This window comes from Myodes glareolus, chromosome 4 (assembly GCF_982192425.1).
Source record: "Myodes glareolus chromosome 4, mMyoGla1.1, whole genome shotgun sequence".
Classification (NCBI taxonomy): Eukaryota; Metazoa; Chordata; class Mammalia; order Rodentia; family Cricetidae; genus Myodes; species Myodes glareolus.
The window spans coordinates 18,421,730-18,445,973 of NC_142029.1; the positions used below are offsets into that span (position 1 = coordinate 18,421,730).

At 48.3% G+C, this 24,244-nt stretch overlaps 1 protein-coding gene across 3 annotated transcripts in view; it reads left to right on the forward strand.

The window, feature by feature from the left end:
* Positions 1 to 562: 562 nt before the first annotated feature.
* Gramd2a (GRAM domain containing 2A) overlaps positions 563 to 24,244 on the forward strand; it is a 39,445-nt gene continuing 15,763 nt past the window's right edge. Inside the window, exon 1 of one of the 3 annotated variants that reach the window (XM_048424060.3) lies at positions 563 to 661. In XM_048424060.3, the coding sequence (XP_048280017.2) occupies positions 621 to 661 (41 nt within the window). In that variant the 5' untranslated portion in view covers positions 563 to 620. Of the gene's footprint in view, positions 662 to 721; positions 871 to 24,244 lie in introns of those variants that run through there. The other 2 variants (XM_085689172.2, XM_085689171.2) reach the window with 2 other exon arrangements.

Below are 24,244 nucleotides of genomic sequence, written 5' to 3' on the forward strand. Positions count from 1 at the left end.
GCAGGGAAGGCGAAGGGCTACTGGAAAGGCTGCCATTGAATGCTATACATACACTGGGTATGCAAATTGCCTCTAGTACCAAGTCTGGGTGTGTTGGAAAGCTCTATTCTCAACAAAGACGGGGGACAACTCCCACTTAGCACCTATAATGGAGTTATGTGCTGGCGCCGACCACTCCCCTAGAAGCCTCTTGAGGGTAGGATGAATCCCTGCCCACAGCAGTTCAACACATAGCCTTTCTAGAATAGGGGACAAAGTAGGACCATGCTTTGCTTCGGGCCACTCCCAAGAGCCAAGTGGTCCAGTGGAGAAACTGAGGCCAGTGAAATTAAGTTTAAGCGCCGCAAACTTAAGGGCTTTGAGGAAGCAAAAGACGCTTCATAGTTGCAGGCCGAGCCTGTCTTCTGGGACCTCGCAATTTGAGAGACCCAACGAAGACCGGTCAGCTGCTGGGACCCACGAGGGCAGTCTGGGAGCGGGGAAGACTCCACCAATTAGCTGAGCTCATCCCGAGCAAGCGGCCAATGGGCGGGAGGGGGTGGGCCTTCCCTCTGGGTGGGCGGAGCCCGGAGGGCACTAGGTCTGGCTCGCCGCCTTGGGCTCCAGGAGAAGGCGCTGCGATGACCGCACTGAGCCGTAGTGAGCCTGTCGAGGCGGGCAGGTAAGGGCGGCGTCCTTGGGCTCTGGATTCTGGACTGCGGCGATGGGCAGGGCGGCTCTGGGATGCAGCACCTGGGCGTCTTCTGCCCGTGGGCCGGGCATTTCCCGGCTGCGGGAATTCCCGCTCGGGTCAAGTTGCGCCGTTGGGACCCTGTACCGATTCCTTGCTGCGAGGTGTTCGAGGGTCGGTCTTGATGGCTTCGCCGAACGGTAGGCACGCTCCTGGGCTCACCACCTGTCTGCCACCTTCGCGGTCCATTCATTTGTGTTTTCATTCTATTCTCACCATAACGACCCCCCACCCCCCCGAGCCCCGGTTGCCTCCATTCCCAGGCTGTCACTTCTCTGCGGGTCCCTGCAAAATCAGCTCCTCTTCTCTCCCAGTTGGATCTGTTCTAGTAGTGCACGCGGCTGCCCCGGAGGCAGCGTGGAGCTGTCCCAGCACGACTCGGCCGCACCCCGTTCGCCAGGCCCGGGCGGGCTGGGGCCGGTCTCCAAGCCCGGAGAGCTGGTCCAAAGTCGACCTGGGAGGAAAGGAAAGTTCTTGTAGCTGTAGGAGAGTAAGGGGGCAGGGAAGACACGAGGTGGGATGGCAGGTGGCGCTGTGAGTGTAATATTTACCTAGCATGCGCAAGGCCCTGGGTTTGATCCTCAGCATCTTATAAACCAGGCATCGGTGATGCTCACCTACAATCCCAGCACAGTATACAAGATGGTTTATGCTTGCTAACCTCTGTGAATCTCTTACCTTAGCTGAGATTCAGGGTCATCATGGACCACATAATGAATTCAGGACCAGACCTGTGGAGTGAGGGGATTTAATTCTTGAAGTCTTCGGGTTCTGTGGATGAGATTATTTGGGGGAAGACACAGTTTATGGGTGAGACTGTAAATTCCTACTCCTACCCAGTCCCACCCTGCACAGCTGGACATTCCTGCAAGCCAGGATGGATCTAGTTAGGGCAAATGTGATCTTGTGCCTACATCAACTCTGGATACATAGGGGGTGTGGATTTAGCGACTCGGCCCCCTAAGGGCTTGAGGAGGTGGGGTGCCCAGCTAGCTGTCATCTGCCTTTGTCTCTGTGCTTGTCTCCTCCGTCAACATACGTGATTGTGCAAAGGTGCCCCTCCTCGGCGATCTGAAGAGCTGGATGTCCACCCCTCCTCACCTTTTAGCTCCAAAATCCGCTCCTAATGCGGTACTGTCGGAAGAGATGAGTAGAAGGTTCTCCAAGCCTGTAGACTGTTCTGCAGTCTTCTTATAAGGCCACTTGGAGTCCGGCACAATGAGGACACTCCTAGAATAGAGGTTAGAGTTTGGAAGTCATTAAAGGTGTCCTCAATGGGTCCCTTGGGGCAAATGAGCAGGTCCAGAGGGCCAAACTGACTGGTGTCTGCTGGTGCCAAATGGAAGTTTTTCTCAACGTCTCAGAGGGCAAGTATTTTCTAAATAGCCTGGAGGTCAGCCTGGGCCCCATCCAGGCCTTCCTGTTGGTGTCCGCTTTCAAATTTCTGAGCTCAGGTGGGTTTCAGAGCTTTGTTTGGGACTGGAAACACCTGTATGCTAATTCATTCACTGGGGATGTTCTGGTGACCCACTGAGGGTGAGGACAGTATTCCAGATGGTTTATGCCTGCTGGCCTCCAGGGAGCTAGCGCTTCCACGACCTGCTAGTGCCTGTCAAGGTGACTCCACCCAGCCCTTAAGCTGCCTAAGCTGTTGCTTAGGCTGTGGAGAGACGTGTTCCCTATTTATAAGACTGGCGTGAAGAGCTTCCGAGTCGGAGATTCATTCAAATGCTGTTACCATTTTGCAGTGATTTGGGACAAATCACTTCCTTCTCAGGGCCTGCTTTAGCCCCTTTAGGAGAGACGTGACTTAGACTATCTAAAGACCCCTCCACACAGTGTGTGTCTGCTAACACATTTGCTCCTCTATTTCTGAAGGTGTCTCATTTCTCTTCGTAGTTACCCTTTACTATGATATGCCTTGAAAACCCATCGAGCCAAGAAGAGTGTAGTGTTCCTCTTCCATGTCTGGAGACCAGAAAAATAATGTATTTGTCCTTCTCTGGGAAGGGAAGACAAGTTTCCCTTCATTCTGTAGCCATCTTTGATGCAGTTACAAGCTTGACAGAGGTCAGGCTTGGAGTCTGAACCTCTGCTCATGGACTGTAAGGCGGCAGTCTCTCATCGCCTGTTCTCTCTAACCTGTAAGCTATGATTCTCCTACCTGTTTACAAATGCAGGAAGGGGATGAGGGCAGATCGCAGGAAGAACGAGTTTCCTGAAGATGGGAGGTGGCTCGGTAGATAGCAACACTTGCTTACGCGTGAGAATCTCAGCGCCTGCTGGGTGCGGTCACCTGCACCTGTAGCCCTAGCACTAGAGAAGGGAGAGAGAAGTCCTTGGGGCTTGCTGACTGGCCGCCTAGCCCCAGGTTCAGTGAGAGACCCTATCTCAAGGGGGTGGGCGGACGGTGATACAGCAGGACATCTTTGAATGTGTCTAGGTACTCACAGCGCACGTACACGGATGAGCTTCCTGTGTGATTAAGGACTCAGCTTCCCCCAGGTGTGCCTGACTGCTGAGGCAGTGTGCATGTTTTTGTTTTGTTTTGTTTTGTTGTTGTTTGGTTGTTTGTTTTTGTTTTTTTAAACAGTCATTCTCTCTGTCGCCCTAGCTGTCCTGGACTCTGTAGACCAGGCTGGCCTCGAACTCACAGAGATCTGCCTGCCTCTGCCTCCTGAGTGCTGGGAATAAAGGCATGTGCCACGACAGCCCAGAGCGTGTGTTATTCTTAAGCATATAAGCTTCAAAGGGACAAACTGTTTCCCCTCCCCTTTCTTCCCACATCTGCTTATTTTTGTTAGTTGAGAAATGCTTGTTGAGAATTTAGAGGTAGTTTGAGTAACTAACCGAGTCAATCTTTAAATCAGTGGCTCTCAACCCGTGGGTCACGACCCAGCTCTTTTGAGGGGAGGGGGGAGTGTCGTATATCAGATATTTACATTATAATTCAAAACAGTAGCAAAATTACAGTTTTGAAGAAGCAGCAAAATAATTTTATGGCTGGGGGTCACCAAAACATGAGGAAATGTATTGAAGGGCCGCATGCAGCATTAGGAAGATTGAGAAGCACTGCTTTAAATCCTTGTTCTAAGTGAATATTTCCTCAATGATGCTTAAAATCACATTAGGTTATTTATCTACCTACCTACCTACCTACGTACTCACCTATCTACCTACTTACCTTTCTATCTTGAAGTACTAGGTGTTGGCTCTAGGGCTAGGCAAGTGCTCTACCACTAAGCTACACCCCCAACTCTCCCAATTTTAAAAAATATATTATTTATTATTAAATTTTTCGGAAGGTTCTTGTGTCACTTGGGCTAGTCCCATACTTGATCTGTAGCTGAAAATGACCTTGGACTCTTTGTTTTATTTATTAGTCTCAGGCTTGTGAGTACCACGGCACAGGTGTGGGAGGCAACGGACAACATTGCTTTTGGTTTTGTTTTTTGTTTTGTTTTGTTTTGTTTTGGGGTCAGGGTCTCATTGTGTAGCCTTAACTAGCCTGAAACCCACAGAGTCCACCTATTTCTACCTCCTAAGTGTCCGGATTAAAGGCTTGCACCTCCACGCCGGGCAAAGGAACTTTTTGAGAGTTGTTCTCTCCTTCCCACCATAAATTCTAGGACTTGAACTCAGGTCGCCAGGTTGCCAGACAAACATCTTTGCCCTCTGCACCATCTCGCCAGCCTGACCTTGAACTCTTGATCCTCCACTTCAAAGTGTGGATAGCGCGAACTTGGACCTCACTTCCTGCTTCCCAGCCCTTCAAAAAAAAAATTGCTGATTTTCATAAATTGTCCAAACTATCCTCAAAATTTCGATCCTTCTGCTGCAGCCTTCTGAGTAGCTGCGGTTACAGGCTTGCACCACTAAAACCAACTCAGAATTCCTTTTCTTTTCCTTTTCTTTTCTCTTCCAGTGGAAATAAAAAGCACTTAAAGAATTTGTTTAAGTCTCTCTCACGTGGATTGCTTTCTTTCTTCATGTGTTGAAATAGCATATCAAAGATTTACTAAATAGTTGTCAGTTCTTCCGGTATTTTATTTTATCACCTCCCTTTTCCCTGACTGGTTTGTCTGTCTCTGTCAACTGTCTCTGGCCATAAAACCGTTCCTTTCTCTTTTCAACTTGTGTTCGAAATAACCAAGTGACTCAAGGCTTGCCAATAATCTCTCAGGTCACACAAAACATTATTTACATCATTATCATGACTGGAGCCTTTTTGTTTTTCTTTGGTGGTGCTGGAGAATCTAACGCAGGGGCCAATACACACTCAGCATTCATTCCGCTAAAAACTATGTCCCAAGCTCCAAAAATAACTTTTGAACCTTGAAGGGCTATTCAGAAAATTTAATTTTATGGTAAGTCAGTAACATTCATAAGGCTTCCTTGTTAGCAAACAAATTGAAAAATCTTTCTGTGTTTAAATTTAAATTTTTTTAAGTGTGTGGGGGGGGGGAGGGAAGGAGGGAAGGGAGATGGTATGTATCACGGTAGCACAGACTGCCCTGAAATAGATTTCATGGGGTTCCTCTGCTCTTGGCCCCTGAAATATTGATATTCCAGGAATGAGCCACAATACCTAACTCCCAGTTGTTGGTTGTTAAAAGGTTGGAGCTGAGGAGTGGGCTTAGCAGTTAAGAGCACCGTCTCTTCTTCCAAAGGACTCAGACTTGTTCCCAGCACCCAAGTGGTGGCTCACAGCCATCTGTTAATGCCAGTTATAGAAGATTTGATGCTCCTTTCTGGTTTCTATGGGTATCAGACTTGCAAGCCGTGTAGAAAGACAAATATACATGCAAGCAAAATGCCCATGCACATAAATTAAATTTTAAAGACATATATTCCTCAGACTCCTGAATGTCATATAAATTGGGCCTACATTCTTGGCCAAGTAGGGAGGGTATTTTACCGTCCAAGAAAGATACCATGTCTATTTCTGTCCCTTAGGGCCATGTAAGTGGCCCCCAATGATTATGTTGTCTAGACCCATTTCATTAGAGATGAAAGGAATATAAATCTAATCCCACAAGTCTTTTCTTCATTTAGCAAGTGAACTCTTTTTGTTCAAAGGGTCCCTACTCTGAGGATAGCTGATACTAGGCAGGCAGAGTAAATACTTGGCGCTTTCTTTGTATTTCCTAATTTTCAGGAGCTGGCTATAGCTCGCCAGTTATGAGCACCGGTTTCTCTTCTAGAGGCTCACATCACACACTGAGCCATCTTCTCAGCTCTGAACTTTTTTTTTTTTCTTGACCCTAATTTCTTTGATATGGATAACATTGAAAAGGGTGTTTTGTGTTGGTTTTTTTTTCTTTTTTTCTTTTGGTCTTTTATGTCATTTCTAGGTAGGTAGTCAATGTAATATAATACAAATAGTCCATGTCTTCAGAAAGATCTGGGTCTGAGGTCCTAGTCTACAAATTTCACCTGTGGGCTCCCCAGTCTGTTCATCTGTGACGTCGTTGGCCACCCTCAGGCTGTGCAGTCGAGGCAGCTTGTACAGAGTACGTGCTCACCCAGAGGCATCTTCTTTAAGGGCCTCCAGTTCGGAGCATCTCCGATGATTCAGCACCCGCTCTAAGCGTTTCCTCTGGATCCCTTTTTAAGGTGTAAAGTCGTTCTACTCTAAGCTTTGGAGTAAGGATAAACCTAGCATTGCACAAGCTAGACAAACACTCTACCTACCGTTGAGCCACATCCTTGCGCATCTTAGTTAGGGTTTCTGTTGCTGTGATGAAACACCAGGAGCCAAAACCATGTAGAGAGGAAAGGGTTTGTTTCGGCTCCCAGCTCTCAGGTCGCTCTCCACCACTGGGGGAAGTCAGGGCCGGAACTCAAGGCAGGAACCTGGAGCCAGGAGCTGAAGCAGAAAATACGGAGGAACATTTCTTACTGACTTGCTCCTCAGGGCCTACTCAGCCTGCTTTCTTATAGAACCCAGGACCCCCTGCCCAGTGGCAGTCCCACCTAAAAGGGCCTGGGCCCTTCTGCCTCAGTCACTAATTAAGAAAATGCCCCACAGGCTTGCCTATTACCCAGTCTTATGGAGGCATTTTCTTAATTGTAATTCCCTCTCTCAGATAACTCTTGCTCTCTAGCTTGTACAAAGGAAAAAAAAAAAGGACAGATCAAATTCATGTATGTATGTATGTATGTACGTATGTATGTTTTTAAACATTGTCTCTTTATACACTCCTGGCTGTCCTGGAACTCGCTGTAGACCAGGCTGGTTTTGAACACAGATCTACCTGCCTCTGCTCCCAAGTGCTGGAATTAAAGATGTGTGCCACCACACCCAGCCAAAGTTCATTTTTTAAAAATTGTGTGTAGCCAGGCAGTGGTGGCTCATGCCTTTAATCCCAGCACTCAGGAGGAAGAGGCAGGTGGATCTCTATGAGTTCAAGGCCAGCCTGCGATACAGAGTGAGTTCCCGGACAGGCTCCAAAGCAACACAAACCCTGTCTCAAACAAACAAATTGTGCGTGTGTGTCTGTGTGGGAGAATGTGGCCTTGTGTGTGGGTGCTTTCCAAGGTTAGAGACTTTGGATCCGCCTTGAGCTGCAGTTACAGGAGTGAGTGAGCAAACTGAATGGGTGCTGAGAACCAACTCTGCAACCTTTAACTGCTAAGCTGTCTCTTCGGCCCAAAGTTAATTCTTAAAAATAAACTTTTATTTTAAAAATATTTGTAGATTCAGTTTCTGCATAATTGTAGATTCAAATTCAGTTTTATTTGTTTTGTATTTTTAAAGTGTTATGTATTATTAGTGTGTGTGTGTGTGTGTGTGTGTGTGTGTGTGTGTGTGTGTGTGTAGGTGCCACAGCATGCGTGCAGAGATCAGATGATGATTCTCAGGAGCATCTCCTTTCTTTGTTCCAAGGACTGACTTCAGGTTGTCAGGCTTGTATGGTTTACCAACCCTGTTGTTTTTTTTGTTTTTTGTTTTTGTGGTTTTTTGTTGTTGTTGTTGTTGTTTTTGTTTTGTTTTGTTTTGTTTTTCAAGACAGGGTTTCTCTGTAGATTTAGAGTCTGTCCTGGAACTAGCTTTTGTAGACCAGGCTGGCCTCGAACTCATAAGATCCACCTGCCTCTGCCTCCCAAGTGCTAGGATTAAAGGCATGTGCCACCACCGCCCGTGGTCTTAAACTCCTTATGTATCCCAGGCTAGCTTAGACTGCTCCACAGTTTTGGCTCAGCCTCCTTAGCGCTGGGATTACAGGAGTGGACCTCTAGAGTGGCTTTGTTCATTGTTTTCTGTCAGCTTACTGTCTCCGTAATGATGTGGGTGTATTCATTGTGGAGTAAAGACATCAATAACTTGTACAAATGTTTAAAAACAGTCCCCACTCTGTTGTCCAGTTGTCCGCTTCAGTCTCACATCCTGAGATGATGGGCAGGCAGCATTTCACTCACCCCCAGCTTTCATCTCACATCAAAATTTAAATTTTGAGCCAGGTGGTAGTGGGGCACACCTTTAATCCCACCACTCAGGAGACAGAGGCAGGTGTATCTTTGAGTTTGAGGTCTGCCTGGTCAACAGAGAGAATTCCAGGACAGCCAAAGCTACACAGAGAAACATCTGGTTCAAAAGAACCAAGATAAATAAATAAAAATTAAATTTTAATATGCAAAAGCTTAAAATTTCTTAGACAATTAAAAACTTTATTATTTTAAAATCTATGCTTAGGTGTATGTGTGTCTGCATGTGGGGTTTGTACATGTGAGAACAAGTGCCCAAGGAGACCAGGGGCGTAGGCTCCCTTGGGGCTGCAGTTCCGTACAGCTGTGAGCCACCATGTGGGTGCTGGGAATAGAACCTGGGTCCTCTGGCAGAGCAGCCAGTGAGTTTAACCGCTGAGCCATCTCTCCAGCCTTTTCTTATACAGTTAAAGCTTAGTTTTCTGGATTTTTATGCCTTACTTGATATTAAAAAAATGTTTCTGTTTTATCCTAGATCTTTGTAGAGTTAGATTATAAGTGGTTAGCTGGGCATGCTGGTGTGTGCCTGTAATCCCAGCATTCAGGAGGCTGAGGCAGGAGGATTGCCTTGAGTTTAAGGCCCTGTCTCAGGTAAAATTAAAGTTAGAGATATGTAGATGTTTACCGTGCCTGGGTTATATTTTTGTGAGTGGTGAGACAGAGTTGTTGCATCACATCTATTAGACAACTCATTTTCTCTTTCTCAGACTATTTTCATTTTATACTCAGTTTTCTCATATCCAGAGATCATTTGCTGGACTCTCTTTGTCCCATTGATCTATTAATCTTTTGAAAGTCAATAGTTTCTTTATAATTTGTTCTGACATTTAGTTGGACGAAGCCTCCACGTTTTCTTTTCAAAAAAACTTCTGTTCTCATGCATATGTATATATATATATAATATATATATAATGTAGGGCCTTTTAGAGTCAATGTACCAAGATTTCACCTCTCCCCCTGCCGCCTTCCCCTTATGTAGGCTGACCTCCAACTCATTATCCTCCTGCCTCAACCTCATGAATACTGTGATTCCAGGCATGGGCCACCACACCCAGATAAACTACAGATTTTTGTGTTGATTTTGTAACAATTAGAATAGTAATGAACTCTTAGGGCTGGGGATGTAGTTGGGTGGGACGGTAGATCCTTAGCTAGTAAGTAAGCGAGCAGCATCCCCAGTGGGCTAGGAGCTTCTCCTATTGTATTAGTTGTGTGTCCATCTGCTAGCCCAGTGCCCAACAGAAAAACCCTCCATCCACTTTCTTAAAGTTTATTAAGGTGTAATCTCTCTCTCTCTCTCTCTCTTTCTCTCTTTCTCTCTCTCCTGTATCAGAGATCAAGTGGCTGCCTCAATTGCTCTTCATCTTCTCTCCCTAGGGATTAAATTCAAGTCCTCATTCTTGCATGACAGGTGTTCTACTGACTGGTCCATTTCACCAACTTAAATTTATACCGTCAAATAACAATGGTTTCTTTCTTCCTTCCTTCCTTCCTTCCTTCCTTCCTTCCTTCCTTCCTTCCTTCCTTCCTTCCTTCCTTCTTTCTTTCTCTTCTTTTCTTTTTTGGTTTTTCGAGACAGGGTTTCTCTGTAAACCTGGCGGTCCTGGAGCTCGGCTCTGTAGACTGACCTCCAACTCAAGAGTGCTGGGATTAAAGGCGCGCGCCACCACCTCTGGGCTACAATGGTTTCTTTTAAATACATAAATCTTTATTTTTTTTCTCACCTTTTTACAATGTCTACAACCTTCATGTATTGAATAAGAGCGGCGAGAGCTGGCACTTCCTAGGGTTTTTATCAATTACACAGCCTGGGGTGCTGCTCCCTGGGGAAGAGGCCCCAGGACCCAGCAAGCGGCTCAAGACTGGATCATTGGTCAGGAATCTGCCTGGGGAGCCACGTTGGCGAGAGCCTGCGGCAGGGCGTGGACTCCAGCCCCGCCAGGGGCGTGCATAGTCGCGGCCAGCTGCCAGCTCTGGTACTGGGCACAGCTCCAGGAGCCGGGCACCAATGGGTTGCGCGCTCAGCATCCAAGGAAGCCGGTTGGTGGGGGTGCTGCTCCTGCCCTCACGTCAGGTCTCCCGATCTGCGCTATGTGCTACCTTTAGGCCGACCCACCAGCTCGACTCTCCGGCTGGCAGAGGGCTGGGCCGCGCCACGCTGACGCGATCAGTGTCGCTGCAGGCGCCGCCTTGGGAACCACTAAGTGTGTTTCTGGAATCTGGGTGTGGCTGCCACTAGGGACAGGAGGGACCTTGGTCTTCCCATCTCTTTCGAGGGCAGGTTTAGAAAACAGGCTTGTGATTGGTGCGTCCTTGGGGTGGAGGACTAGCAGGTGAGAGTGACTGGAGGGTGGGGAGATGTGACCAGGAGTGAGGCAGCACCTGGACTCCAAGCCTGAACTCAGCTTTCCGATCTGGAGAGACGTGCACAACCCTGCCCAACCCCAGCAACCACGCAGTCTCTTACTGGAAGTGAGGAGAGGCAAGCAAGCATCCTAGGCTGTTGTGCTGAACAGGCTGGTGGCCTAGCTTCTTCACAGTGGTCAGAGGCTCACTGTCCCTCTTAGTCACCAGTCTGGGAGGAAGGAAGGAGGAGCATGGCCTATCATATAGCACAGAAGTGTCCTTGCTAAGTTACGGGTTCCGTGTTCCAATTCAAGGTCTGTCCTTCATTCCTCCCGTTACCTCAGCAAACCGATTGCCCACTCCTCCTTAGGAAATGGTTCTTTGTTTCCATGGCAACCTATACCTGGAATTTTTTTTTCCTTTTATCTTTTTCTCTTCTTTCGGGGGAGGGGTTTCAAGACAAGAAAGATTTCTCCGTGTATCCCTGGCTGCCCTGCAACTTACTCTGTAGACCAGGCTGTCCTTGAATTCAGAGATCCACCTGCCACTGTCTCCCGGGTGCTGGGATTAAAGTTGGGCATCACTACCAACCAGCTTTTCCCCCCTATTTCTTAGGTCACTCTTTATAACCTAATTTTAGGGGAACTGCCCCTCTGTTCCCCTCCCCACACGTTCTTCAAACCCTGGGGCTCTTCTCTCTCCCTCCCTCCCTTCCTCCCTCATTTGCATTCAGATGGAATTCATATACCATAAAATTTATGTTTGTTTTTTATTAAGTGCTAGGGATGGAACCTTTTATACATGTTAAACATATGTGCCACACAGTCAACCTGCTGCCTGTCCAGTTCAGTGATATTTATAATACTTATACATTTGCCCTGCAAAGAAACTAAGTGTTCCACTAGACACCACTCCCCATTTGCCTTTTTTTAAAAATACTCATTTATTTATTATGTATACAATATTCTGTCTGTGTGTATGCCTGCAGGCCAGAAGAGGGCACCAGACCTCATTACAGATGGTTGTGAGCCACCATGTGGTTGCTGGGAATTGAACTCAGGACCTTTGGAAGAGCAGGCAGTGCTCTTAACCGCTGAGCCATCTCTCCAGCCCCCCCATTTGCCTTTTGATTTACCAATTTTGTATATTCCTTACACATGTATACACAGAATAAGTGGTGACTGGCTTCTTTCAGTTAACAATATTTTAAAGATCCCTTCAGGGCTGGAGAGAATGCAATGTTACGAGCAGCTAGGTTGGGATTCCAGCCCTGCTTCAGCTGGCTCACAGCTGCCGGTAAGTCCAGCTCCAGGGCATCTGACATCCTCTGCAGGCCCCCACAGGCACTATAATCAACTACCACTTACTAACTTCCTACCCTCCCCATAATATGTTTTTTTTTTAAGACAGATTTTCCTGACTGTTCAATGGTCCTTGAACTCACAAGATCTGCCTGTCTCTGCTTCTCGACAGATTAAAGGTGTGCACTATTGCCATTCAGCTAATTCTTTTTATTTTTTTAACTTTTATGTATGTATTTTATGAGTACAAGTGCTCTACCTGCATGTGCGCCTGCAGGCCAGAAGAGGGCATCAGATCACATTACAGATGGTTGTGAGCTACCATGTGGGTGCTGGGAATTGAACCTGGGTCTGCTGGAAGAGCAGCCATTGCTCTTAACCTCTGAGTCTTCTCTCCAGTCATTGGCTAATTCTTTTATTTATTTATTTATTTATTTATTTATTTATTTATTTATTTATTTATTTATTTATTATGTATGCAATGTTCTGTCTGCGTGTATGCCTACAGGCCAGAAGACCTCATTACAGATGGTTGTGAGCCACCATGTGGTTGCTGGGAATTGAACTCAGGACCTTTGGAAGACAAGGCAATGCTCTTAACCACTGAGCCATCTCTCCAGCCCCTGGTTAATTCTTTAAAAAGATCCATTCATGACTGGCATGTGTCAGTGCTTTTTTTTTTTAAAAGACTTTGTTTATCTATTGCTGGGCGTTTGGTCTCTTTGTACTTTTTGGCTTTTCTGAATAAAGGCGCTGGGAGCATCCATGCATAGTATTTTGTGTGAATATTTCTATTTGTTTTATTATTTTTAATTATGTGTCTGTGGGTGGGTATGTGTATGCTAAGTGCCCCCAGAGGTCCCAGATTCCTCTGGAGCTGGACTTACCATGCTTGTGAGATGTGTGATGTGGGTACTGGGAATTCAACTCTGGTCCTCTGGAAGAGCAGTACATGCTCTTAACCACTGAGACTTCTCTCCCGTCTCTGGACATGCATTTTAAAGTCTCTTTTGTATGTGCCTAGGTGTGTTTGCTAGGCTGTATAGTAACTTCAGCAGTTTGAAGAACCACCAGGTTGTTTTCCAAAGCACCTGCCCCACTTAACATTCCAACAGGTGGAGAGAAGGCGCCCAGTCTCTCCGCAGTCTCAGCCACACCCAGCATTGATGACGGTCTTGGGGGCGGCACGTGGGGTATGCTTTGTGGGTTTGATTCTCTCTTCCTCATGATCAATGGTGTTGATGGCCTGTTTATATACCTGCTGGACATTTAATATCTTTTGAGAAATACCGGCTCAAATACGTGCCACTCTTTAATAGGGCTATTTGTCTTTTTATTGTTGAGTTGTAAGGATTCTTTTTTAAATTGTTGAGCTTGGTGTGGTAGTCCACTCATTTAATCCCAGCACTTGGGACACGGAGGCAAGTGGATTTCTGTGAGTTCAAGGCCAACCTGATCTACATAGTGAGACCATGTCTCAAAATGGATGAATGAATGAATGAATTTTGATTTAAGAAATCCACATAACATAAAACTTAGCATCTTAATTGTTTTCTTTCTTTCTCTTTCTTTCGTTCTTTTTAAATTGCTTTTCGAGACAGGGTTTCTCTGTAGCTTTGGAGCCTGTCCTGGATCTAGCTCTTGTAGACCAGGCTGGCCTTGAAGTCACAGAGATCCGCCTGTCTCTGCCTCCCTAGTGCTAGGATTAAAGGCGTGCGCCACCACCACCAGGCCAGCATCCTAATCGTTTTAAGAATGTAGTTTAGTGTTAAGCTCTAGCATGATGGCTCAGCGAGTCTGACGACCAGAATTTAACCCCTGGAAACCACACGGGGGGAAAAAAGCAACCTTCTGAAGCTATGCTCCGACCACTACAGGTGCACAGGCACCCACATGCGTAATTTAATACACTATTTATACTTAAAAAACCAAAATTGATGGTATCTCCCTTCCTTTAAATTCCTTCTCTGGGTCCCCACTGCTTGTAAGGTAGTGACTGCCATCAGGGCTCACCGTGTCCACACCAGGCTGCTTTGGCCACCTCTCCAGCCTCACTGTTCACCGTCCAGACACAGGGCTTCTGTGGTCCTCCACATCCGGTCCCACACCTCTAGCCTCCCGCCCTTTGACCTCACTAACGATCCCTCTGAAGCCCCCAGTGTCTTTCTCCGACCAGTGAATGTCCCGTGGAGCTCAGCAGTGTGGTGTTTGTTTCTTTAGAAGAACCATCCTTGCCCTCCACAGGTGAGCCCGGCTCCCTGATAGAATTTCTCCTGGCACCCTCGCTTCTCCTCGGTGCATACACCACAGAGTTGTAAATACATGCTGCTTTATGTAAACCTTCGCTTCCTGTCTGCCTCCCCGGGCAGGCAGGCTTGTTGCAATTAGTGCCTGGCCTTCCTTCCCTGAAACACACAGCACTTACCCAGAGCTGAGGGAATAGCAAACATTCATTTTTTCAGTTGGTATTAATTTGTAGAAGGAAGGCAGAAGGGAGAGGAGCTGGTTGTCTTCTGAGCATACTGCCAGCCCCTCCTGGGACAGGAATCCTGAAGCAGAAGGTGGGTGACCATCTGTAGGTCACCCTATTTCCTGACTTCTGCTTTTTACTTTCTGAATGAAGACTTGCTTGTCCCAGAAAGCAACAATGGCTTCCTTAGAGGCCCCAACAGAAGTTGTAGGGGGCCTGCCTCTCTGCCCGCACCTCTACCTAGTCTCTCAGGCCTGACAGTTGCCTGTGCTTCTGAGCAGAGTCTGGTGGATCTGCAGAGCCAGAGGAATTCTGAGGTGGACATCCTCAGATGCTCCTCTGCTAGACACTATCCATGGGTAAACAGAGCTGAGTTGTCCTCAGAGAGGAGCCACACCCCTGGCAGCCTAGGTTGGGGCATCTGTGTAGCCAAGGTTGTCTGTGTACCTCCCTGCAGAAGAGTGGCCACTGGGAGTACAGGGGTGTTCTGTTTCTGACTGAATGCAAGTCTGTTTTTAGACCTGAATGACCAGCTTCTTGTGTGGAGATGGCCAGGTCCCAAGGGGCCTGCCAAGAAAAAGTGGTCTGTCATCGGGCCTAGGGGGCCCAGCTTGACAGATGCTGCCCCAGCTGTGGGCAATGCTGGCAAGGCCATCAGCCAGTCAGACAGTTTGTAGAACTCAGTGCGTGCCCTGATGTGGCCCGGGCTCTGTGGAAAGCCTGGGTGTCCTGGAAGGGGAACTCCCGGGTTTCAGCTGTTTTAAATCGGCAGGCCTTTGAGCTCTGGGCAGGACAGAAGCAGCAATGGCTGTCCTCAAACTTCCAGTGGAGGGAGGAGCAGAGAGGATGGCGTCTGAGCATGGCTGGGTCTGGTGTAGTTGTATGCCTCCTGGGCAGCAGGTGGGAGCCCTTCCCTGGTGCAGCTTAGGCACCAGAATACCTTCTCCTGCGGGCTCCTGCTTTCTTGTGCTGTAGCTCAAAGATCGAAGCATGCAGGACACATGTGGAGCTCTGTAAGTGCATACGAAGCCCAGTCCTGTCCCCACATTGTTAATTCCCGTGGGCAGGGAGCTGGACCTCTAAGTGTCTTTCGCGGAGTGTGGTGGGACATGGGAACTGCAGCTCTCAGCGCTGGAAAGGAATGGGAAGCTCAAAGGGCAGGACTGTAGGAGTCCCTCCTCACACCCCCCCCACTGCACTTTGACCTCTTTCAGATCATCACACAGCTCAGAAGCAAGAGGAGTTTCTGTCCTTCTGTTTTGTAGAAGCGCAGGCTCTGAAGGAGGTGACAGGATCACCAGAGGTTCAAGGTACAGCCAGGAGCTGCTGTCACTCCAGGGCTTGTATTTGTGCCATAAGAGACCTCTGTTTCCAAACAAAGTGCATACACAGAGGAACCCTTCAGCTGGGAGTGTTTGTTTAGTCCATGGATTATTTCTTTTTTCTTTTTCTTTTTTTAAGATTTATTAATTATGTACACAGTGTCTGTCTGCATGCATGTTTGCAGGCAGGAAAGAAGGCACCAGATCAGATGGTGGTGAGCCACCATGTGGTTGCTGGGAATTGAACTCAGGACCTCTGAAAGAACAGCCAGTGCTCTTAACCTCTGAGCCACCTCTCCAGCCCTCCATGGATTATTTCTGAGCACTCACTGTCCACATGAAACTGGGGTCCCTGGAGTGTGGGGAACTGAGTGGGAAGACTCATCCTGGAGCTGATTCTGTGGTCAGGCTATGCAGCCTACAGAGTCTTCTGGGTAGGATGGAGACCACTTCCCTCCTTAGACACAGCTGCAGCTTCAGGGAGGAGTGTGCTGGGACAAGGACAAGGAGACTCTGTCCTGGGTAGGAGCAGGCTGGCAGAGAATGGCCCACGCAAAACTGGGAGGGCCACTCATCAGTACCCTCTTCCCAGAGCAAGGCCAGTTGAGCACCTTACTGTGACCTCTGTCTCACAAGGCACAGCAACCCTTTGGCAGGCTGAGAGCCCAGATTTGAGTTCAACGGTCAGGAAACAGGAGAACTTGGAGTGGTCCAGTCACCCGAACAGAGGATGGCTTGGGGGACAGGGCGGATCTGGACTGAGGCAAGAGACACAGGCAAATGTTTTGGCTGCTGCAGTAGGAAGATGGAGGCCAGTCTTGCTCTCAAAATAAACTGGGCAGAAAGACATGGGTTTCTTAGTTCTCTATAGGGAGAAGAAACTTCTGTTCCTGTTAGAACTCATTCTTGCTTAGCCAGTGTGCCCCTCCCAGTGGCTGAGTCTGCACACACCTAGCTGTCCCAGCTTATTTGGTACTTTGAGTAAAGAAGCCAGTGGTGGCCCAGAGGCAGGTGGATCTCGGAAAGTTCAAAACCAGCCTGATCTACAAAGCAAGTTCCAGGATAGTGAGGTCTGTTACATAGAGAAATCCCATAGAGAGGGAGGGAGAGAGAGAGAGAGAGAGAGAGAGAGAGACAGAGAGAGAGAGAGACAGAGAGAGAGAGAGAGAGACAGAGAGAGAGATTGGGGACTGTCTATCTATGGAACTCCACTCCCCAGAGTGGAGGGCTTCTGGGTTGTCCTCTCAGCTCCAATACTTCTCTTTGGTTCCTTTCCAGTCCTCTCTCCTGGGGTCTTTATAGGGAGTTGTAGCCTCACTCTACACCCAGGGAAAGCTACAGGAGGGGAAGAACGTCAGGGCCCTGGAGCAGCCAGGCTATGTGCTATATTGAAAAGAGCACCATTAGCTGGGTTGTAGCTCAGCTGGTAGAGGGCTTGCTTAGCATGTGTGAAACCCCAGGTTCCGTCTCCAGCATCACATAAACTGGATGTGGCCTGTAATCCCAGCCACTTGAGAGGTGGAGGCTGGAGGACAGAAATTCAAATTCAAAGTTGTCCTTAGCTACTTAGTGAGTTGAGGTCACTTGAATAAATGATACCAAGAAGGAAGGAAGGGAAGGAAGGAAGGATGGAGGAAAGAAAGGGAAGGAAGAAGGAAAGGAGGGAAGAAGGGAAGAAGGGAGGAAGAGAGGGAGAGAGGAAGGAAGGAAGAAGGACAGACGGACCACTGTCTAGACTTAGTGGAATCAGCGCTGCTATTCTCCAGGCACTCAGGAACGAGGGGAAGAGCTTTTGCTTTAGTGCTGGGTCTCGGGACGCTACCTTTGCTCTTACAGGGCTAGAGCTGGACTGAGGTCAGGTGGTCAGGTAGCAACCTGAGCTGGACCTGCTTACCATCTTTTCCCACAGACCCTTCCAGAAAGAAACATGACTCCCTGGACTAAGGAAACTTGTCACGGTTTGAACTGACCGTGGTTCAGTCCTTTCCTCTTTCCGACCTTCGAGACTCATGCAGGTGTGGCTGTGGCTGAAGAGTTGATTGCTAGACACCTCCATGGCAGTCCAGCGCTGTCTGGCAGGTCACGGAGTCCAGTTGCTTCCCATTCTCCAGCCATAGAATGGAGGCAGCAGCACTTTCCCTGTTTATGGCCCAAACGATATCTAATCTTTGTACTTGGTGCATGGTTTGGGTGCAAACCTGGCCTGGAGGTGTCCTGTCTGGCTGCAAGCACCGGGCACTGCAGGCAGAACTGTAAGCTAATAGACAGCCAAGGGGAGCAGCTCTCCCCCACTCTTTAGAGAGGTCTGGCCAATGGCCCCCTCCCTGTGTCTGTACTCTGCTGCCTCTTGCTTAGCTCTAGACCTTCCTCCAGCAGCATCTGCACAGCTTGCCCCTGCTCTTCACTCTAACCACACACCTCCCCATAGTCTCCTGTTTCCCGGCCTGGACCCATTAGAAAGGGAATCTGATGGGCTAGCAATCTCGTCACCCTGGGGAGGCTCCTGACCAAGTGCAGAAGGTGTCACTTGAATCTGGTATGCATGTGGTTCTGGCTACACTGGTGTGATCATTCCATAGCCCTCTGAAGAGCCTCTGCCGGCCTGTGACACACCCCTTTCATCTGAGTGCATTGCTAGTCTAGGTGGCCTCAGATCCTTCTCTGGGCAGGGACCTAACAAGTGCAGCTCCTTTTTGAGCCATTTTCCTGGGATGCTGAGTTGAGGCAATAAGACTGGGACTTAGCAGGTGACCTCTAATGTACTAGTCCTGCCCCATTGCACCAGTATGAGTTTCAGCTGTGGAATCTCCTGTCCCTCTTTCTAGTCAGCAAAAGAGCACAGCCATTTTCTCAATGCAATGTATCTGCTGGGTGTGGCCTCAAGACAGCAACTACAGAATTATTTTTTGCTCAAGAAAGAAATTTCCTTTTATCCTCACATTTAGCATATTAGTGACTCACCCCACTCCATATATATTGTCCTGTTTGTCCTCAGGGGGGCTCTTGCCGGCCAATTTCTGGGTTGTGTGGAAGTACTCTGGCTTTGAGAGAACACAGGAAGATTCCCCAGGGAGGATACAGTGTGGCTCCAGCGAGCTTATACCACATGGGAAAGCCAACCCATCCCTTCCTTGGCAGAAGGAAATGGATTGCATGACCTTAACAGGCAAGGAGAATCTCTAGTGACATGGGGGGGTCATCCTGTCTGGCTACAATGTTCCTGAAACTTGGTATAGTCAGGACCCTAGTTAGGCTGGCCGTGGGAAGAAGAGGCATGGTCTTCCCTGTGAGCCACAGAAAAGGAGGCGGTCAGGGCTCTGCCAGTGGCTTCTTAACTCCGCCTCCAGGTTTCAAACGCTCACCTTGGAGCATTTAAAATTCAGACACTGAACATACAGCTGCCTTGTGACCCAGCAGTGCCAGTGCTGAGTGTTTACCCACAGGAGTGAATACTTGTGTTTGCAAGGCTGCAACCAGAGCTTTCTCATTGCTTTGGTAACAAGCCAAACTTGGGACTGCCCAAGCCTGGCATCAGGAAAAGGAAAGCAATAAATTATAGTATATTCACACAAAGGAATTATCAGTGAAAATGCAGCTTACAAAGGTAACAAAGCGTGCACTAGGGATAGAGCTCATTTGGAAGAGTGCTAGCCTAACATGCACAAGTCTTGAGTTCAGTCCCTAGGAGTGCATGGTGGCATAGACCCATAATCCCAGCATGTGGGAGATGGGGGCAGGAGGATCAGAAGTTCAAGATCATCCTCAGCTATAGAGCAAGTTCTAAGCCAGCCTGGGCTACATGAGACCCTGTCTCTAAAAACCAAGTCCCAAACAGATCTACATACCCTGTGGATGTGCCTTGGAGTCTTCAGATGAGTGGTAAGATGGATGGTATGGTCCCATTCATACGGGGCAGCAGTCCGCCCTCAGACGGCAGGGTTCAGGCTCTCTGTGGTCCCATTCTTACAGGGACAGCAGTCCACCCTCAGACGGCAGGGTTCAGGATCTCCGTGGTCCCACTCATACAGAGGAAGCATGTTGTAATGAGATCACTTGTTTGTCCCGGCTGCTCAGACCCGAAATAATCACACAGAAACTGTATTAGTTAAATCACTGCTTGGCTCATTAGCTCTAGCTTCTTATCAGCTAGCTCTTACATTTTAATTTAACCCCTTTCTAGTAATCTGTGTATTGCCACATGGCTGTGGTTTACCAATCTGGTTCCGGCAGGGCTACATGGCTTCTCTCTGACTCCGCCTTCTTCCTCCCAGCATTCAGTTTACTTTTCCCTGCCTACCTAAGTTCCACCCTATCAACAGGACAAGGCAGTTTCTTTATCCACCATTGGTATTCGCAGCATACAGAGGGGATCCCACATCAGGCAGCAGTCCGCCCTCAGACGGCAGGGTTTGGATTCTCCTTGGGATGGTGGGGGCGAAACTACAAGGAGCAAGAAGGAGTTCTGGGGGCTGGTTTGCCCGTTTTGTGTTTTGAACTGCTTTATATGGTGATGCACACCTTTAATCCCAGCACTTGGGAGGCAGAGGCAGGTAGATCTCTGAGTCCAAGGTCAAAGGTCAGTCTGATTTACTTAGTGAGTTCCAGGACAACCAGGACTACATAAAGAGATCTTGTCTTAACAACAACAACGAAAACAAAACAAAAAAACAAAAAAAGAAAGAAAAGGAAAGGAAAGAAAGAAAAAATAACCAAAAAGGAAAGGAAGGTTTTGGACTGTACACTTCCTTGCATACAGTCCCTTTGCTGTGTGTAAATTATGCGTCATAGCAACCTAAAAATAGCCGTTTAAGTACAACTCTTAGAGACTCTGATGTAACTGCTTTTAAACAGGACTTAGGCATTTTCCTCTTTTTTTTTTTCCTCCTCCGAGACTGGGTTTCTCTGTAGCTTTGGAGCCTGTCCTGGAACTAGCTCTTGTAGACCAGGCTGGCCTTGAACTCACAGAGAGTCACCAGCCTCTGCCTCCCGAGTGCTGGAATTAAAGATGTGTGCCACTACCACTCGCCTTTTTTTGTTTTGTTTTGTTTTTATGTGTGTCTGTGTCATGTGTATGACGTGTGTACATGTTGTGTGAGTGTGTACACGTACATGGGAGTCAGGAGACAGCTTCAGAGTCACGCTCTTCTTCACCGACTTTGAGACAGGATCTTTGTTGTGGTTTATTGCTAACTGGTCCTCAAACATCAGAGGATTCTCCTGTCTCAACCTCTCAGAGTACTGGAGTTACCATGAACTTTGCTTGGCTCCTGAGGACTCTAACTCAGATCTCCATTCCTCCCTGGGATATCTTCATAGGCATTTTTATAAATTATTTTTATTTTTTTGACAGGGTTTTTTTGTTTAGCCCTGGCTGTCCTGGAACCCAACTCTGTAGACCAGACTGGCCTTGAATTCAGTGCTGGGATTAAAGGCATTTGTCATCACCACCTGACCTTTCTGGGTATTTTTATTTATTTATTTTTTGAAATATAGCATAGGCTAGCCTTAAATTCACTATATACTGGAGGGTGGCCTTGAACTCACCACCCTCCTGGCTTAGCCTCCCAAGTGCAGGAATTATGGACCTGTCCAACCACAGCATTGTTTGTTTTTCTCTAAAGTCCTGCTGGTGACTCTAATGTGAGTCCAATTAGTAGACCCACATTAGTGCTAACAGGAGGTGGGGTGGGAGGCCTGGGGGATTTGAAACTACCCTCAAGGCAGAACCCCAAGCCCAGGATGCTGAGCCTTGGCTTCTGAAGTTCTATCCAGGCTGGAAGTCTTCCCAGTTTCTTATCCCTTGTGGCTGCTTCCATGACTTTTGGATTTGTCCTGTCAGGGGCCTGCATGGTGATGTGGCCTTTGTCTGAGGAGAACAGCGTTGTTGGCATCTCTCTCCTTGGTGACCACAGAGTCTCAGTGTCTTGGCTGACTACAGAGGAGGCATTGGCGCTTAGCCTGGCTTTGAGAAGAGTTGGCAGGACCCACAGGGAGCTCTAGTATCTCAAAAGTCCACAAGAAATCAACCTGGGAGAGTGTGGTCCTTTCCTAGGGAGAAGTCACCCAAGGGACACTCCGCTGGGAGTCGTGGGGAAAGCCCTGCCTGTGATCACAGGGGCCCTGCTGGTTCAGGGGAGCAGGGCCTGGCTGAGATTTCAGCTTTGGCATCAGCCACAGGCATTGCTACTGCCAGAGGCTCAGAGGAGACCTGGAGGGAGCTCTGCTCTGAGGTTAGGAAGGACTAGGGCAGGAAAGGGCCTGGTAAACTGGAGGAAGCCTTGGCTGGATACAGACAAAAGGAGGAGTGCAGCTTGGTACCCTGGAGGCTGCAGGATTCGCCTGTGTTTTTAACCCAATAGATAGATATCCCATGTTGTCTTGTGATGGTCCTCCTCCTCTCCTCTTCCTTGTCTGTCTCCTTTTTCTCTCCTTCTTAGTCTCTCTTCTTCTCTCCTTTTTCCTTCTTTCTCAGAGACAATAATCTCATGTCCTTGACTGGCCTGGAATGTACAAGTAGCCAAGGATGGCTTTGAGCCCTGGTCCAGATACCTCTACTTCCCAAGTGCTGGGATTGCAGGCATGCACACTGCATCAGGCTGGGATTACAGGCATGCACACTGCATCTGGCTGTCTAGTGCTCTTTATGCTTCTGTGTGCCTTCTATGTCCCTTGATCAGCCAAGCACGGTAGATTGAGTGACTCCTGGTGCCAGGCCAGGACTGTCTGCCTCCCGTTCGGGCCACAGCTCCTGGAAGGAAGAATCCAACCGTGGGTGACCTTGCCAGCTCCTGTCCATCCTTCCCTTCCTTGCCCATGTGACATCACTCATTTTCTGACTTATTCTTACTGCTTTCCCCCCCTCTTCTCTCCCCTCCCCTTCTTTTTTTGGTGTCAAGAAGTATTCATATTCTCTGTTTCTCCCCCTCTTCACTGCCTCCCTTCAGAAAACCCCCTTCTTTTTCTTTCAGAAAACACTGAGTGTTGATGTGTGCTAGGATGCAGACATACTGCGGTTGGAGCTCAGATTCAGCTGAGAAAGGAAGAAATGGAAGCAGAACAGCCAATGAGGGATGAAGAATATAGAGGGAGAGAGGGAGCCGGTCAGGGAAACGGGAATGCATTTGAACTGCTGGCACTACACAGCGGGAGGTATTTGAACTGGTGGTTCAGAGAAGACCCAGATCTCCCCAGGTAGATAAGCAGTGAAGGCGGTCTGCTGTGAGGGACTGCTGTGGTGAAGAAAGTGGGGTGCTCAGCTGAGCTATATGGGGTAGAGTAGCAAGTTGCGAGGGTAGAAAGAGGAGCAGGGCTGGACATGGCGGCGGACTTTAATTCCAACACTGGGGAGACGGAAGCAGGTGGGTTTCTATAAGATACAGCTTCATAGTGTGTGAGTTCCAGGCCAGCCACAGCTCCACAGTGAGACCCTGTCAGGAAGATTAGGAGTGACAGGCACAGGTTGGGGACCTCAGTGCATTTCTCAGAGACAGGCTGTGGCAGAGCTGGTTGCAGCTGACTGTGGATGTAGGAGGGGGGGCAGTGTGTGAGGTGACGCTGGCGATGCTGGGGCAGGTGTGGCTAGGGAGAGGTTGCCAGGATCCAAGAAAAGAAGACACCAGGCAATGTCCGGGCTTGCGTGCTGTAGCAACAGTGGAGAAACAGATATTTTGATTAATCAATCAGGTCAGGCTCTCAGGACTGTGTGGGGTGGAAGGAGATTGACTTGAAGATTCTCGCCAGGGGTAACTGGATGGAGGGTGGAACCTTTCACTGGGTGCTTAGAGAGAAGCTGTCTTGGGATGGGGAACAGGTGGTTCTGAGCTCACTCTGATAGACTCCTCCAGGGGACAGAGCTGAAGTTGGGGAGGCAATAGGTTGCCCAGGTGGGAGATTTGGGAGTATCTATCTGGAGATGGTTAAACTCATGGGGCCCTTCTGTGATGTCTATGGGAGGCAGCGAGACTTGCATCCCTGGTTCCAACTCATTTGCCTTTCCCTCCTTTTCTATATCACCCTTTCTTGACATCTCCCTTTGCTGCTGCCCAGCTCACCCTGTTGCCCTAGGGCAGACCCCAGCCCAGAAGCAGTGATAACTTCAATGACCTTCCTGGAGGAAGCCGGAGTGGACGGCAATTTTGCACAGGCCTGTGGGGCTCTAGGCTCCTCCTGGAGCCTCTCCTAGGCTTACCTTAGACCCAGCCCAGCTCAGGAGAGCATCCTCCCTTTACTGTTGAAAGATGTTGCCATTTCCCTTTTCCATCCTTTCCATGGCAGTGGTTATTGTGGTTTGTACAGATTTTGGACCAGAGAGATGCTCAGTGGTTAGGAGTATGTGCTGCTCTTGCAGAGGACCTGGGTTTGGTACCCAGCACTCACATCAGGCAGCTCATATCCACCTATAACTCCAGACCCAGGGGATCAGCGTCTCTGACTGCTTAGTGCTCTGCACTAGTGCACAGACCGTATAGGCAGACACATATACACACAACTTTAAAATGCATTTTTAAACTCTAAGAAAAAAATTTTCAGATTTCAGTATCCTAGACCCTGATAGTAGCTCCACTGTTTGAACATAGGGATGGGTTGG